Consider the following 16,913-nt stretch of genomic DNA (forward strand, 5'->3'; position numbering starts at 1 on the left):
GGTTGCAAAGCAACTCTAACTCAAATCACCAGTTCTCAACAACACGACTGGAGTTTTTCATCTTTTGTAATAATCCCACAGCCGACATCTAGCACAGTACCTACAATTCAAAGTGGAAACCTTTCTTCAAAAGTATACCCTGTTTACAAAGCAATCAGTCTCTAATGTACAGAATGACACCTTCCAGAGCCAAGATCTCTGTAAGAGAGTGATTAATAACCAATTGCCCTCATGCTGTCTTTCATCTTCTGCGGAGTCACAACAGTTTGTGTTCTTCATGGAACCGGTAAAGGTCTGTAGGAACTAACAAGAGATACTGGTCCCAAAAGAAGAGACAAAAAGTTAGCATATTGAAGGAAACCTCGACTGCAGGAGTGTGATCCATGTTTTACGTTTCCTGTCTCAACTAGTGGGTAAACCAAATGCCTGGAGGCTGGTGACCTGCTTCACATCAGCTTTATTGACAAGAATCATCCTGATGGCTAGTGTATTGGTACCATTGTACTTCTGAGCCTGTATTACAATAAGGGCGCATTTTTCCTGTTTCGCCACTAAGCACCCTAGAACAGGTAAGGCAGGTGCAAATGAGGAAAGTCTGCCCTATTACACAGAATGCCATGCCCTCAGGTCAGCCATTAACTCATGCTGCCCGGGGCAGTGCATTCATGTCAAATACTGAGCAACTTTTGAAAAGCTGCACCATGCTTCACAGTGCAGACAGAAACCCTCCTGCACTTTCAAGGGGCATTAAATGATTTCCTAGCAGGCTGGTGCAGCGAGTGACTGCACCCGCCTGCAAGAAGATGTCAGGGGCATCCACTCTCTTTGGCTAGAAAGGCCTGGAGCACCACGGCATCTAGTATCGCCCTAAAAATGGATTCCTCTGCAAGGGTTAAAAGGATAATTTCTTTGTTTAGAGTCTAATTTGTCGAAGAGCTGCATGCTGTCTCTGGTTAATGCTTTCAAGTCCCACTGGGAATGTCCTTTCACTAGTCAATCATCTAGATATCAGTAAATGTGATGGCCTTGCTCTTTCAGGTGTGCCCTACTGGAGCCATGCACGTTGTGTATATCCTTGGGGCTGACCAGACTTTAAATAATATTACTGGTTGGTATGTGACGATGATTGGTATATGAAAATATGCATCCTGTAGGTCCAGTGATGCCATGGAATCCCCTTTTAGTGGCAGTTAGAGTGATTGTTTCTTGAGAAACATTGAGATTTCGCAGATGCAGAATTGACCTCCAATCTTCCGATCTCTCCTTTATAAGGAAAAAGCAAGAATAAAAGCCTAGATTTTACGGGGATTTGGGGACTTCTTTTATTGCTCCTTTTTGTAACATAACACGCATCTCAGCTTATAAGACAGATTTTGATGGCCCACACTGGGTAGCATTCTAAATGGTGGTTTCTGAAAGAATTCCAGTGTGTGGCCAAATTGTATGAGGTCCACTCCCCATTGATTGGAATTATAGTTGGCGCGGTCTTTAACAAGATGAGATTTCTCCTCCTGGAGGCATTTCTGGATTCACTGTGATCATCGATTCCATGTTCATTGACGAATGACTGATTTGTAGATTTTTCTCTGGGAGCCAGCTTATAGCAGGATGCTGGTGAAAGTGATTTATATTCCTCTACATGACCCTGGTGGTATCCCTGTTGAGCCGGTTAGTACCTATACAGTTGGTAACCTCCTCTAAAAGAAATGTTGCCCCTTTCACAGACTCCTCAAAAAGTCTGAGGTCATTTTTGTTGTAGGACTACTAGTGATCTTGCCATGTCCGTTACTGCATTAATTGACAGGAGCGCATCATCTACATGTTTCATTGTCGATAATTGCCGAAGATGTTTTTTCCTCCCTCCCAGAGATTTGCTTTTGCTTCGGCCTTCTTATCGTCCAGCAAGTAACTGAGATACGGCCCAATGTCTGGCCGCATCTGGTGGTCATATTGTACAAGAATGGAAAGTGCATTGGCCACCCTGATCAATGTTGCAGATGTTGTAGACAATAGTTAGTTGTTATTGTTGAGCCTTAACTGTCAAGTCGCACAGTGCAGGGAGGTGTTGGATTTCTTGATCGCCGTTGGGCAGTCTGTATTATTACTGAGCCTGCATGGAGGTGACCAACAGGACAAGCTGGAGTATTTCAGCACTTTGTATTTTTTGTCCAGGCTAGGAAATACAGAAGCTACTGTGGCTTGGTTTTTAATGACTTTCATTCCTTCTGACCAAATGTGGTCAATTATAGGTAATATTTTTCTTGTAGGTTCCTTAATGTCATTTTTCCTTGTTTGCACTGGCAAAGCACACCTATTGGATACTCTTTCAATGAGATTGTAAAGAAGCCCAATGTTGTCCAAAGGTGAAGTTGCAGTAGGAGAGGACATCGCCTGAAATGGGTGCTATATAATCATCCTAATGTGGGCCAGTAAACAGAGGAGTGACTGGTAGAATTTGACCTCTGTCTTGGTCACCATGTGAGTATGGGTCGTCTGTGGCCGTTCTGTTCGAGTTAGCTGCCAAAAGGGAACACTGTACCAAAGGAGTAGAAAGCACTTGCATTATAAGAATGTGCATGAAGAGCATGTGGTGGTGTGACGCCTTCATTGAGGAGAAAGATTTTAGAGGTTGATTTGCAGGTTCAGAAGTAGATTCTGGGAAGATTTTATAATAGTCTGTGAGCATAAGTCGGAGACCTCTGACTAATGCGATAAGAACCTGGCTCATCGCTTCCTGTGATTTCTGCATAGTCAGATAATAGGAATCATATCAATACTGCAAAGTATCATCATTCTCATTTATGTTCCTGGAAAGGCTGGCAAGAACTTCAGGCCTTAGGATGTTGGGATTGTCTAGGGTCAGCCAAATAGACGTCTTCTATCTCTTTGTATTCCTCTTCATCAGGGTCCTGATATCTTACCTTTGTGTTTGGCTGTATGCAGTTCCAAAATGTCTGCATCATCATTCTTCAGCTATGGAACCTTCTGTATGCAAAAGCCTATGTGGTGGATAAAGAAATACCTCGCTCAGTGGCATTTGTTTTGGCATAGGCAGCATTGAAATGCCTTTCTCCGAGAGGAGTAGTTTTGGAAGATCTTGTTTTTTGTGAGGTTGATTTCAACGACTGGAACATCGTCAACAGATCTGTCATCAGCAATGGATAGTGCTGCAGTTGGTGTTGCCATCAAAGCTGGTGACAGTGTTGTCGTCGTCATCGCATTTGGTGGTGTTGCTGTTGATGGTAGTTTCGTCAATGTAATTCTGCTTTGTCGACAACAGATTCTTCATGGACATGCCAGCGCCGGTCTCGTCGACAATGAGGTTGATGCCATATGTCTTTGATTTTGAAATGGTTTCGCCACAGGTCAGTCTTCAAGTGGATGACTCAGAGGGTGGTTTGTGGACTGACTTTGAAGATGCCTTTTCAGTCAGCACAACTTTATCAGGAATCACTTCAACTTCTCTCACAAATATTTTGAGGGATTTTCTTGAAGGTTCCTCAGAGGCCTGGATTTTGTATCAGTTGAAGATTTTAAAGAGCACTCTGAGTGAGAATGACCTCTTGTCTGTGGTTAACCGGAGGATTTTAAGCCTCTTCTCATCTTGATTTTTTGAGTATTAAAAAGTCTACCATCTCTGATTTTTAGGGATTTTGTGTTAAAAGTAAGACACATCTTGCATTCCTTAGCCTTTCGGTCAGGATAGAAGCAATATACGCAGTCCTTGTGAGGATCTGAATGAAGTCTTTTCCTACCACAGATTCTAAGTTATTATTTTTTAGAGGATTCAGACATATCAAACCTTAAGAATGGTGGATAGTCTCTCAGAAATACAGAAAGAAGCAAAAATACCCCATTCATCTGTGACCAATTGAGCATAGCTTTAGGGACTCTGTTCACACCCAAAGTGCTGCAGAAATCTGAGCATGGTAACCTGGGTACAGAAGAGTAAAGAGGCTGCTGATTGGCTGAACTTCCGAACTTTTGAAAAAATAAACGTGAATAGGCTACTTCTGTGACCAATGCAAAGATTTCTGCTAATATTTAACAATGTACTGCTCTCTATGTTTACCATGGGACTCTAGCTTAACAACGGCGATGATTCAAGCATGCAAATCTATGAGAAATCAAATATTGGAGAACAAATATCTTTAGTCTTAATGAAGTATAATACTGAATTTACAGGTCATTACATTTGTTCATTTTTTTTCCAGACATAGTTTTATTGATTTTCTAGGTATATGCAGTACAATCTGTTGTGACATTATCTTACATTACAGATGTCAACTAGTGTACACATTTTGTCTTCCAATAGTACGTACATAGTTATACAGTTACTTGTTTTAGGTATTTTATTCTACCAATAAATAAGTGTATGTTTCCTTCCATAATTGACGATTATGATTATGAAACAAAGAAATCCTGCCAGGAACACTGTAACTTCCCTAACTCCCCATTTTCCCACCTCCACCCCCCTAACTGGCTCACTCCATTGCGTGTCAACGCATAGTCTACACACACATTGTACCTTTGCCTTATCGCATGTTAGCTGATATGCTTGCTACTTATTTATTGAGCATAGGTATATAGGGGACGATGTTGCATGGTTTCAATGTCTTGTGCGGGAGAGGACGACGCCCACTAGGGCCCAGGGGGCTCCAGCAGGTCCTTAGCCTTAAGTGTTTCCAACATCTGGACCCATTCCAAGGAAATGGGTGCACACCACGTATTTCCTCCCTTCTGATAAGGGCGCTCCCCACACCTCCCCACCGGACCATCTCCGTGTGCCAGGTGTGTAACGGAGGAGGAAATGCTGACTTCCAACTCATTGTGATGGCACGCTTCGCTATGAGGATAGCCATGTCTGCAAACTTGTATTGGATTCTCTGACTTTTCGGGTAGGGGTTTAGTCCTAGTAGGCAGCTATCTGCAATATCCCAGACGGAGGTGCCTGTCGTTTCCTGAATTACCCCACCGACAGTTGACCAGAATCCCCCCAGGCATGGGCATTCCCAAAGTATATGTAGTATAGCAATATCCAACGTTTTACATCTAGGGCAGCAGACTTGTGCATCAGGGTAAATACAGTTTAGGCGGAGTGGGGTGAGGTATGCCCTGTGTAGAATCATGTATTGAATATACTTAAATTTAGCATTCCGGGACACTTTTGGGGGAAAATCTAGTACGTATGCCCATTCCTTATCTGTTATATCTCTACCAAAGTCCCTCACCCATTTGTCCATAATGGATAATGTTGGGGGAACTCCCTGAGTGCGGGTAAAATTGTCATGATCAGCTAATATGCCATCTATAAACAAGGTTCCTACTCTTGTCACCCCTCTTGTGCCCATTGTGTAATTCTCCTCCTTGTAATTAGCCCTATGGTAGTGGGAATTCCAAGTAATGGAATATTAGGTGAATATGGGGAAGTACGCCTGGTATACTGCAGTGTCCGTCTCCAATACAGGAGGGCTAATTTGAGTAAAGGGGGCGTTGTAGGTGGTATTTTGGAGTTAGGCAATAATAGTGTATGGATTGTCCCTTAATTTTGGTTTTGAGTCGTGTATCCAATTTCATTTAGATTACATCCAGCCAGCCAATATGACAACCATTGCAGTTGGCTAGCCATGCAGTACGCGCAGAAGTCAGGAGCCTCCTCTTCTGGATTCAATTGTAGTTTTGCCAAGCTTACCCTCCTACGTCCTTTACCCCATATCAGTTCCATAAGGAACGTGTCTAGTATTCAGAAGACACTTGCAGGGATCAGAATTTGCATATTGGTAAAATAGTATAATAGTCTTGGGAGCAACACCATCTTGGAGATGGCTATTCTACCAATTACTGAGAGAGGTAATGACGTCCAGAAGGAGACCTGGGCCCGTTGCGATCTAATGGCTTTCATCAGGTTCCCTTCTAGGAGATCCTGAGGCGTGTTATATATTTGTATACACAAATATTTGAAGGTTTGTGGTGCAACAGTCAGAGCGATTTGGCCGAAGTTAACAGGTTCGGAGTCTTCCCTAGATTGCATAAAGAATACGTGTGATTTTGTAGCATTGATTGCCAATCCCGAGATACATTAAAAACGACGGAATATAGTAGGAATGGGCTCCAGGTCATCTGTTAGGTCGTGGATATATAAGATAAGGTCGTCATCATATGATACTATATGGGTTGTCTCTCCCAATGAGATCCCTTTGTTTGCAGCATCCCTCCGCAGTGTAATGAGTAATGGTTCCAGTGCCAGAACAAATAATATTGGCGAAAGAGGACATCCTTGCCTTGTTCCTCTTGCCACCAGGTAAGGGTGAGATATGTGGGATCCAGTGCGGACCCAGGCAGTAGGAGCGGTGTAAGAAGTTTGCCCCATTTCATATAAACAGGTGGTATACCGAATTCTTCCATAACTGTGAACATGTAGTCCCAGGTTAGGGTATCAAACGTTTGTTGGATGTCAAGGGAGATACAGCCCATCTTAGAGGAGATCTTGGATGCGGCCTTCATGACATAACGCAGGCGTCTTATATTCAGGGACGTATTTCAACCTGGAACAAAGCCACATTGATCTAAATGTAGGAGTCTTGGCAGATAGGGTAGGAGCCGACGGGCTAGAATTTTGCTTAGTATCTTATATTCGGTGGATAATAGGGAGAGATGGCGATATCCTGCCTCTCTGTTTGGCTTGGGAAGGGATAAGACTAGTGCTCGCATGGTGGTTAGTGAAAAGGAATTGGCTTCTTGTGATGAACTAGATAAACATTCAAGCTGCGGAGTTAGATTGTCTGCAAAAGTAGAATAGAAGTCTGCTGGCAGTCCGTCTAAACCAGGGGTCTTATTGCGTGGGATTTCCCCGATAGCTTCTTTAATTTTAGCCCTAGTGATGGGGCCATCCAACTCCTCCTGGGCGTTCTCTGTTAGTTTAGGGAAAGTCAAGCCAGCCAAAAAAGCTGCTGTGTTCCGGCACTGTATTTATTGGGGCGCTGTATAACATCTCCTAATATATACTAAATGCAGTGTTGATGTTTGCCTGAGTATTCACGATAGTGCGACCTGGTAGTGCCACTCCGGAATTGGTAGGAGGGGTGGTGCGTCACGTAGGAGGCGGGACAGTAGAGTGCCCGATTTATCCGCTTCTGTGTGTATGTTGAGTGTATGCCCAGTAATCAATAAGGCGGACATCCTCGAGGAGTTCGGCATGACTAATTCTTCCATCTTGTAATTGTACTTGTTTGGAGGGGTCTCTACTCGCTTCCCACTCCAACTCCTGTAGGGAGGCCTCAGATATGTAGTCTGCGATATTTGGGGTGTAATGGATGAGGAACAGAATATTATGTCCAGTCTAGTGTGTAGTTGGTGAGGTGGAGAATAAAAAAATATTCACGGGCAGTAGGATTTTGGAGGCGCCACAAGTCTCTACGCCCACCCTTCTGCCCAGGACCTCAGAAACTCTGCTTGTTTGGTGGAGGCTGCTCCTCTTACCTGTGGCTGAGAGCGATCAAGGTGTGTATCAAGGGTTGAGTTATAGTCCCTGCCCAGTGTCAACGGGATATCCGCCCAGTCCGCTAGTATTGCGTTCAGGTTGGTAAGGAATTTGTCCTGTTCATAATTTGGAGCATATATACTACCTATAACTATGTGTATACCGTCCAGCATTCCATGCACTATCATATATCTTCCCTGGGTATCTATTTGTTGTTCTATACACACAAACGGTACCCCGTGTCTGACCCATATGAGTGTCCCTCTCGCAATAGCGGAATATGATGTAGTAAAAATCTGGCCTCTCCATTTCTTACGTAGCTTAACTACCTCAGAGTCAGTAAGATGGGTTTCCTGGAGAAGGGCTATTTGTATTTTTCGTCTATTTAATTGGGCATGAATCTGATGGTGTTTGTGCACAGAGCCCATCCCTCTAACATTCCACGTTATCACTCTATATTTGCCCAACACCGCCATATAAAGATTTGTCCGTTTGTGTTGCGTTGGCCTATGAATGTGTAACATGTATTGAGTACAGCACAGCATGGAGTGAGCTATAAACCCAAAAGATTAAACTTAGCTAACACACCCAATACTAGGACTAGCATTAGAACTTTGCTGGTCCGAACATGAAAAAAAGCAATCTGTAGGTCCAATCGGCTAATCAATGCATTAGCTGCGGGGAGGGGGGGGGTGGTTCCTGTACCAAACATAGTACTTTCTTACAAGACGGAGCTACGCACGTGACAGGACCCTTATTACATATGTAGAGATATGTGACACCTAAGGGGAGAAAACACCACATCATACATTAGTACATTCGTACTTCCCTCCGTCCTGTACAACTGGAAAGGTGCATTGGGCAGCATCTTCTGGTTCTGCATGCATCAGCCAAATAATGTCTACACTATTTGCGGGGTGATCGATGGAAACAACGGGCCATTACTGTCAGAGTCGGAGTGTATCATATTATTGTCCGAATGTTTTGATGAGGATGGCGGATTGCTTTCTCTCATGGCAGCTTTAGCGGCCAATTCCGACTCCTGACCTCGCAGGGCCTGCTCTGGGGACGGGTTTCCTGCTGTGGCCCTATGGGTCGATTTGGTCCGACGCATTCTCCGTCCCAGTGATCGGTGTGAGTATTGTCGCGTCTTCTGGTCTAGTTTGGCCAGGGCTTGGGGGGGAAAGAGTGGTTTCCAGCCAGTCATTCGCTGCCTTCGGGCTGTCAAACAAATTGGATTTTTGTTTGTATAGAATTTTCAGTCGAGCGGGGAACAGTAGGGCGTACGTAAGATTTAAGATTTGGAGTTTCCTCTTCAGAGGCAGATAAGAAGAAAGTTGTCTTTGCGGACAATTATCGTTCTTGGTGGTGCACCCGCTGTCGGTCTACCCGGTGGTATCCTATGTGTTCTCTCCACGCAGAATAAGGGCGACAATCCTTCTGGGGCTATCTGGTCTCATATCCACTGCTCCATGAATCGTGTTGCGTTCGGGCCCTCCGATCGTTCCGGCAATCCCAAAACGCGTACAATATTGCGTCGGGCACTACCTTCAGCATCCTCCGCCCTGTCCTGCAGGCTAGCCAATTGCTTCTGTATTACATTTTTTCCTTCAGATTAGTTTCAAGTATGCCCACAAACGTTTCCTGTATTTCTATACAGGGCCATCTTTATGTGTGAATAGAATATAATTATGCATCGCTTGAAGTGACCACAGATTCTGCAAGTGTTGACATCATCTTCATAAATTTCCAAATTAAAGTATAACACACTCAATGAATTGCCCTGTGAAGCTACGAACATTTTATACAATTGTCTACAACACAATGGAAGACGCCAGTGCAACAAAGAAGTTTTACAATGCTAGAATATGTGTTTTTTGATAATCAAATTTATTAGCATTTGAAAAACAAAATCAAAATGAGAGCACACAGTTTGCATGGTAAATCAAAATCCATCTCCAACAGACAGTAAAAAACAAAAGCCACAATAGGAGTATTCAGGCAAGCCACCCCAGCTGAAAGGCAATACAATGGTGCATAAGAAAATCCGAGAAAATAATTTAAAACAGTGGGTTCAGCCACTTGCCCCAGACCATGTGGAACTTTCCAGGACATCCATGTGCCTCAAAAAGAGGTTCTTCCTGAGCCGCACACGAGTGCACCCCCCGGCGCCACTTTCACAGGGTAGGGGGTTTGGCCTGAGCCCAGGCGGCTGCAATATCTCGCTTGGCCACAGCAACCGCCGTGCCCAGAAAGTGCTTGTCGGCTCTAGAGCCATCCAAGCCATCAAACACACTCAGAAGGAGGCGCAGGGGATCGTGGGAAACCTGCCAACCCAGAGTCTGCGTAAGCTCAGATTCCACTCCCGACCAGAATGGGGCAAGGCTCGGACACAACCAGACCATGTGATAAAAATCAGCCGGAGCCCGGCGGCATTGTGTGCAGTCCGGGAAGGGGCGCAGTCCCGCCCTATGTAGGCGCACAGGAGTGAGGTAGGCAATGTGGAGATAGTAATTTGAATGAGACGGAGTTTAGAGAAGGTCATAAGGGTTTTGGGAGCCATAAGGGTCTCACGCCAATCTGCTTCTTCTAAGGGGCCTAACCAACCATCCCAGCGGGTCCGCAGTGAATCCAGGATAGTGAGGCCATTGTTCACTAGGGAGCGGTACATCCGGGACACCCCACCTCTTCCCAGGTTTCCCATCATAACTTGCGCCTCCAACGGGCTAAACCCGGGCAGCGACGTACCTGGTGGGATATGTACGGTGAGGGCGTGACAGAGCTGTAAATACTTATAGAATTGGGAGGTGTGAAGGGAATGGCACTGCTGTAGATCGGGGAAGGCTCCAATGTGATCCCCCACCCAGACATCCCCAAGGAGTGAGATTTCGATGTGATCCCACTGCCGAAAGGAGAAGGGTACAGGAAAAGAAATGGGCAAAAGGGAGCCTACCACTGCAACCCTATGAAACACTATGTTAAGTCTTACAACATTATACACATTTGAAAAAGATTCCTTTATTAATTTATGGAGTATGGAAGTAATGAAGGGAAGAAGGAAATGGGTAGTGTTTGGGGATGGGTCGGCTGTGTCATGAAATTCATCTATGCATTAAATACTTTCATTTTAACCATACTAGGCAATTTTTTTTAAACATCATTAACTAAAAGTCTATGCATTTTTTGGTGTGGCTTGATAATGCAGCTGTACACTGGCCTATTGTTACTACTGTGTTAAAATATACATATGTTGCATCTCCAATGTACACTAAACTATTACACATTAACTTCTTTATATCACAAGAATACATGGTATACAGAAAAAAAAAAGATTTTTTTAGATGAGTTTTTTTTTCACTGCAGCAAGTGTTTTTTTAAAGATATTAACCACAACTCAAAATACAAGCTAAACCTACTGGCTTCACCAGTGCTTAGCGTGATAGTTTCCATCTCTAGGTATTAGCTGCTAGCTTCACTTCTGGAAGTAGATTTAGTGTTTAAGTATCTTCAACGGGACAAATATACGTTTTTTTCTTCTAAAATATACTGTAGCAGCCGAATAAGAAAAAAGAACAGCAAAACCGAAAAAGGTTATGAACTGTGTGAAATGGGTCATTTTGAGTGGTTTTGAGAGGGGGGCTGCTATCGGTTATTTAAAAAGGAGGTATTCTGAGTATGCCGTGATAGAGCAAGTAGTGCTGAAGCACCAAAATGGGTCACTGAGCGCATTGAGAGCTAACAGAGTTAATGAGCGTTTAATGGAAAAGCATTTCTTCAACCGTACCTCGCTCGAAGGAAGGCGCTCTCAGCATTTCTTTGAAGAAGGAGTAATACATGGCGCCTTCACCCTGAAACGTGAGCTCCCTTTCAAGAGTCTGAAAAGGAAAAGGAGGCTGTGAGTATAATCTGCTTACATCCACTATCGAGACAAAACAACCAGACTTAGAGGTTCATGATCACGCTGGCGCCAGAACAGGTGCAAAAGATGGCCGGCATAAACAACATCTGCAAATAAAGTGGGGAGTTAAGTGCATTACCTCCTCGCTTGTAACGGTTTTACACTTGCTGTTACTACCAGCTAGAAGCTGGTAGCAAGTGCAAGTGTATTAAACCTTTGCACCCATTTTAGCATTATCACCAGGGTGTAAATTACTTGTCAGCACAATCATAAATAGCCTGCTAATTACCACAGCTTGGAATGGATGCATTAAGCAGCATATGCACGTTCAGGAGGATCCCAAACTAGTCACTCAATAGGGTGGAGTACAGCTCTTGCCCGTGGCTATTAAAACACTTTGCACGTCAAGTATAATTACGTCTGGAAGCACTGATAGATTAGTCAAATGAACTGATAAAAAAATGTAACTGGGGGGTACGCAACGCGGCACAGTGCAAATGTCTAATGCACCCCGCCCAGGCAGCTGTGCAGCATCACTCAGGTGCCACCCACCGCAGCCAGGGGACTTACAGTAGGATCCCGAGCAGGCCATGCACAAGATCATATCGAGCCAGGGGCCAGACCAATAAGTTACTACAAAGACAACATAATGCACTTTTAAGTCTGGTTATTCCTGCCTTTGCAACCTGCACCATGTGGTGTGGATGCGACGGCAACCTCAGGAAACCACATCGTTTCCAGAAGTGGAGCTCTAGAGTACAGTTCTGCATAAGAGGAGGGTACATCTGCTCCATGCACTACAACTTCAACACGAAAAACAGTAAAGCAGTTTGGTATCCACACGAAATAAATATATATTATAAAAAGAACCCAGAATAAATACATACAAATGAAGTGAAAAGTAAAGCAGGATATTTCAGTTTTGGGGGCATACCCCATTGCTGCTAGCTTAAAGCAAAGGAGGGAGTTACTGAGACCCTGACAACAGTGCAATTGCTTAAAAAGCAACCGCGTTTATAGTTCCATACACACCATAGTGACTGAATCGAAGGCCACTGGTGATGGAAACATTACTTGAAAGAAAATCTTGCATTCACCGCGCTCAGGTTTGCCAGCCGGTAAGAGAATTAACCTTCACACTCAACAGGTCTGGTACTGAAATATTCCACATACTCAGTCAAAAAAATGCTTATTCTGCTGTAAACAGGTCACAATCCGCATCCACTACACACATGAAAATATGCTCCTAAAAAGTAACAATTTACAGGAAGAAGTTATTTGAAAAAACATGTCTAAGTAAAAAGTTGAAGAACAAATGTTCAGCAATGAGGACATGGTCTGATTTTAAAGCAGATAGCCTTGTCGAGAATTCCGAGGATACATACACACAAAAAAGAATCCGACCTTGGTATCAGCCTGGAAACAGTTAATATGACTGCAGCTAGATTTAGTAGCAGGATAAGATGACTAAAATCAACACTGCCGGCTCCGAATTAAATTATGTGGTTAAAAAACAAATCCAGCTCTCAAGCAGAAATCAGAAGCCTTGAGATGATATGGATTCTGAATAAATTATAACTCGGCCTCGGGGATGGGTGTAGCAGACCTAACCCAGAGTGAGAGACATCTCCAGAGCGAAGGCTTTACACACAGAGATGGGCCCTCCTTACTCTATCTTGTGTAGATCCCGGCAAATTGAATGCCCTGCATACCACTAACGCGCCCGCCCTGCTGGATGTCCTGTTCAAGGATATCTACTGCTGGGGTAGGCTGTATCGGTCCTGGATTAGCTGAAACAATGGTATCAAGATGAATTTCCTCCCGCACATGCTATTTGCAACACAGACCGATCCTCAGACAGACTGGATTACTACACTTTATAAGGAAGGATAGATCTCCAAGAATTTCGAAGGTAACCCTCTTCAGGAGTCAGACAAAACAGGAGCTCAGCGTCCCAGATATCCACACAATATATAGCGGCAGCCCAGATTCATCCTGCACTTTTGTGGGTGAGACCAGCCAAGATGAAACCTTAGTAAACAATAGAAGAAGCACTCCCTCCAATCACACTACAGCATCTGCTATGGCTTCCCACACAACACAGAAATGCACTTCTGCATACCATTCTTAACCCCTTCCATGCGGGGCGGATTCCCCCGCTGTGCTGAGCGCTGCTTGCGCGGGCGTGGTCATGACGGAACGGTTCCGTCATGAGCACAGGCCAACCGACGCTCATGACGGAACCGTTCCGTCATGAGCGCCGAAGGGGTTAAATTTCTTGACTACTAGAAGAGCCTGATCCGGAGTAGAAGGCTTGCGTTTATCTGCACGTCCATCCCCCCTAACATACAATCCCAACTTTCCAACAGAGCAACCAGGTCCACTTTTCTTTTTTTTTATTTTTTTATTTTTTTTAAATATAGAGGGGTATGGTCCACCAACATGAAAATATTTTTGGGAAAATGGAGCCCCCATACCAAATTCATCGAAGGGACAAGTTTAAACCATTGAAACCCCTCCACTGGGCAGGATATAAACTAGTCCATAGTTAACTTATGTAGAAACCATTTTTGATCAAGCCTCTAATCAGAAAGGCACATCCCAGCTATTACAAGCCTTAGACACATGCCCTAAACCGATTTGACATAATTATATAGAAATACAGAGGGAGTAGCTAGCAAGGAACCTATATGACAAATTGAAGGCCATTTGGTTGAGGGGAGCGTCAGCTTCTATATGCACTAAATACAAACAGAGTACTTATAAGGTACAGACAATGCCATGCTGATGCATTTTGGAGGTATTGTTAGAAGCGGGCACGATGGTGCTGGTCTTCTCCTCAGATCCAGCCCTACTGGACGTCCTTGCTAAGTCTAATAATGGGTATGGCTATACTGCTTCATCCAGTCGTGACACTACTGGGGCCATCTGGGGGACGATAAGTTGTATAAAATGCATTCACAGAGAGGGAGACTAATCTCCCATTTTCTGCTGGCGGGTAAAATGCATTTATCCCACTGCCGAAAACAAAACAATTTGCTCCCACTAGGTTTATTGTGGACCAAGGTTTGGCACATCTACACAATGGAAAAAGCGACCGATTTTAAAAAACAAAATGCTCATATCTGAAATAATGTGGAAGTCTTGTGACTTACATTAAGAATCAATTCAATAATTTTAATTTGGTTTGAAAAACCATTAAAGATACGAGATAAAAAACCGTTCAAACATACCAATAAAAGAGCACATGTTAAAAAACCCAGTTTAGACGGATGGCAGTCTCAATTGCGTCTTTGGACATTTGCAGGGGTCTTTGGGTTTTATGCTTTGATTAGAATAATGAAGATGTCAGTAATCAGGGGGTCTAATCTAGTACATAAAGTCAATGAACTTGCTAATTAAAACCGTGTTACATTCAATGTTTAAAAAGGTTGGAGCTTCATACATAGATTATGCTTAACAAGTAAAGTGCAAATGCTTACTAATGCATGAAAGTGCTTAGTACAGTACATAGTTGGTAATAAAGTGCAACTGCTAGAATAGTGCATATAGGTACTTGACGTATCACAATACTTATCTAAAGAAGCTACATATAATAAAAAATACTTTGTATTAAATGCAGGGCGGATATAAAATGCTAATGTGAGAAATTGCATACATAAATTAAAAACCAGAAATATAAATAAAAAGTTGCATGTCCTTTTTAAAAATAAATGTCGTGCCTTTTTTCCCCTCAATAATTTGACAGCAAACCGGTATCTACTGACACAAACAATTTTCTGCGAGGTATCGGTTTTTAGTATTCTAGTAGTATCAGTACAAGACCTAACTCCCAAATTACAGCATATCAGTTGGATCAATTTTCGCCTTGGTATGGCATATACTGGGCAAAATAAAGTATGTGATAATCATTTTCTTGTGTGTTATAAATTGCATAAAAGGCAGTGATCATCATTGTCGTCGTAATTTTTCGAAACCCATTCTGCTGTATTAGATTTAACTTGCAGAATACCATAACAGAATTTCATATTCAGCGATTTAGCCAGCTGACGTTGTATATCGCCAAGAAACTGTTTGAAGGACAGAAGAGATTTTGTGAGTAGGAACTGTGTGGTAAATCTGCCATTTTCAGAATTATGGGATACGCAGTTTTGCATGTATGCCCAAAATGTTGTTTTCAATATTTTCTTAGAGGGCGTAGTCAACAGTGCGGGTGTTTCCCAAAAATGGTTCAATCAAAGTTTGTAGAACCATGTTCTCACATGCTTGACCTACTGGAGACTACCACAGTGGTCATATCTTAGTATCTCTTCTAGTCCCTCTTTGTAGCTTGCGAGTTCAACAGTAGTCCACAATCGCACCCAAAACAACAGTGGTCTTAATATAGCCTGGTGATCTGTGAGTTTTATGTTCAGATCCATAACAATAGGGATAACTGGGATACGTACGGGAAGATGTCAAAGCATCCTAAAAACTTGTTTTCTTCTACCATGAACGTTTTTCTACAGGTAACCCCCCCCCCCCAAAGTTCAGATCCGTATAAAGTTGCTGATTGTGCCCTATATTTGTACACCTCTGGTACAGGTGACACATCCTTAGTTATACTTCTCTGGTGCTTTTCAGGTCAAGCCTAGCGCAGTGCGCATGCGCTGCTCTAGGAGAGGGCCTCTTGGAATCACTCCAGCTTTTCTGAAAACTCGTGTGTGTGTTTCGATTTCCACACATTGTATTGGCCTGTGCGTGTGGCTTTCAAAAATGAAAGCACGCAATTGGCCAAAGGTGGGTGCATGTCCCACCTTTTCCAGTAAATGTTTCCTCCAACGGCATCCATCTGTTTTGAATCATGTTACGGTCGCTTTCACTTTCGCGGCCACGTTGCCGCGCTTGTCTCAAATGCTTTTGTTCCCACCTTGTTCCCACCTTGCTGCAGTGTGTTTGGTGTTTGTACAGTGTGCGCTACCCTGATCCGCATGCCGTTGAAATGACTTGGGCAGATCTTACTTGGTAATTATCGGTCACTTTTCCCCCCCATCAGTGTTTTTCGTAGTCTGCAGTCTGGTGCTCAGTCTGTTTTTTTGTGCACTCTGGAGTAGTGATCAGTCATTCCCGCTGCTTGTGCCGCATGCATGAATGATGTGAAACTCTCTTACTCCTCCTTCATGCAATCTGTAGTGCTCACCAGTCACTTGTGCTCAGTTTCCTTTGTTCAGTCTGCAGTAATAATCGGTCAGTCTCACTCCCTTCCATTCAATGTCAATCTTACTCCATCCTTAATCACTCCAGAGTAATAACTATCCGGTATTCCCTGTTCTTCATCTGGTTTGCAGCCATGATAGGTCAGTCGCGCTCTCCTCTGTCCATGCACGGTAATGATGCTGTAGCTTCTACTATCCTTGCCTATATTACCACTCAGCTTATGTTACTCCTTTCCCATCCACATAAAATCTCAAGTCTTTATCCTCTGAAATCACCTTTCCTCCTCCTTCTCTCTCCCTATCACTCATATTTTCTATTTCTTAATAAGCCCAACGGTTC

At 43.5% G+C, this 16,913-nt stretch overlaps 1 protein-coding gene across 1 annotated transcript in view; it reads right to left on the reverse strand.

Moving 5' to 3' along the window:
- DPY19L4 (dpy-19 like 4) overlaps nucleotides 1-16,913 on the reverse strand; it is a 554,933-nt gene that overhangs the window by 438,583 nt on the left and 99,437 nt on the right. Inside the window, exon 4 of the mRNA XM_085605236.1 lies at nucleotides 11,265-11,355. Within this exon, the coding sequence (XP_085461362.1) occupies nucleotides 11,265-11,355 (91 nt within the window). The remainder of the gene's footprint in view (nucleotides 1-11,264; nucleotides 11,356-16,913) is intronic.

The sequence above is a fragment of the Triturus cristatus genome, chromosome 5_1 (assembly GCF_964204655.1).
Source record: "Triturus cristatus chromosome 5_1, aTriCri1.1, whole genome shotgun sequence".
Taxonomy (NCBI): Eukaryota; Metazoa; Chordata; class Amphibia; order Caudata; family Salamandridae; genus Triturus; species Triturus cristatus.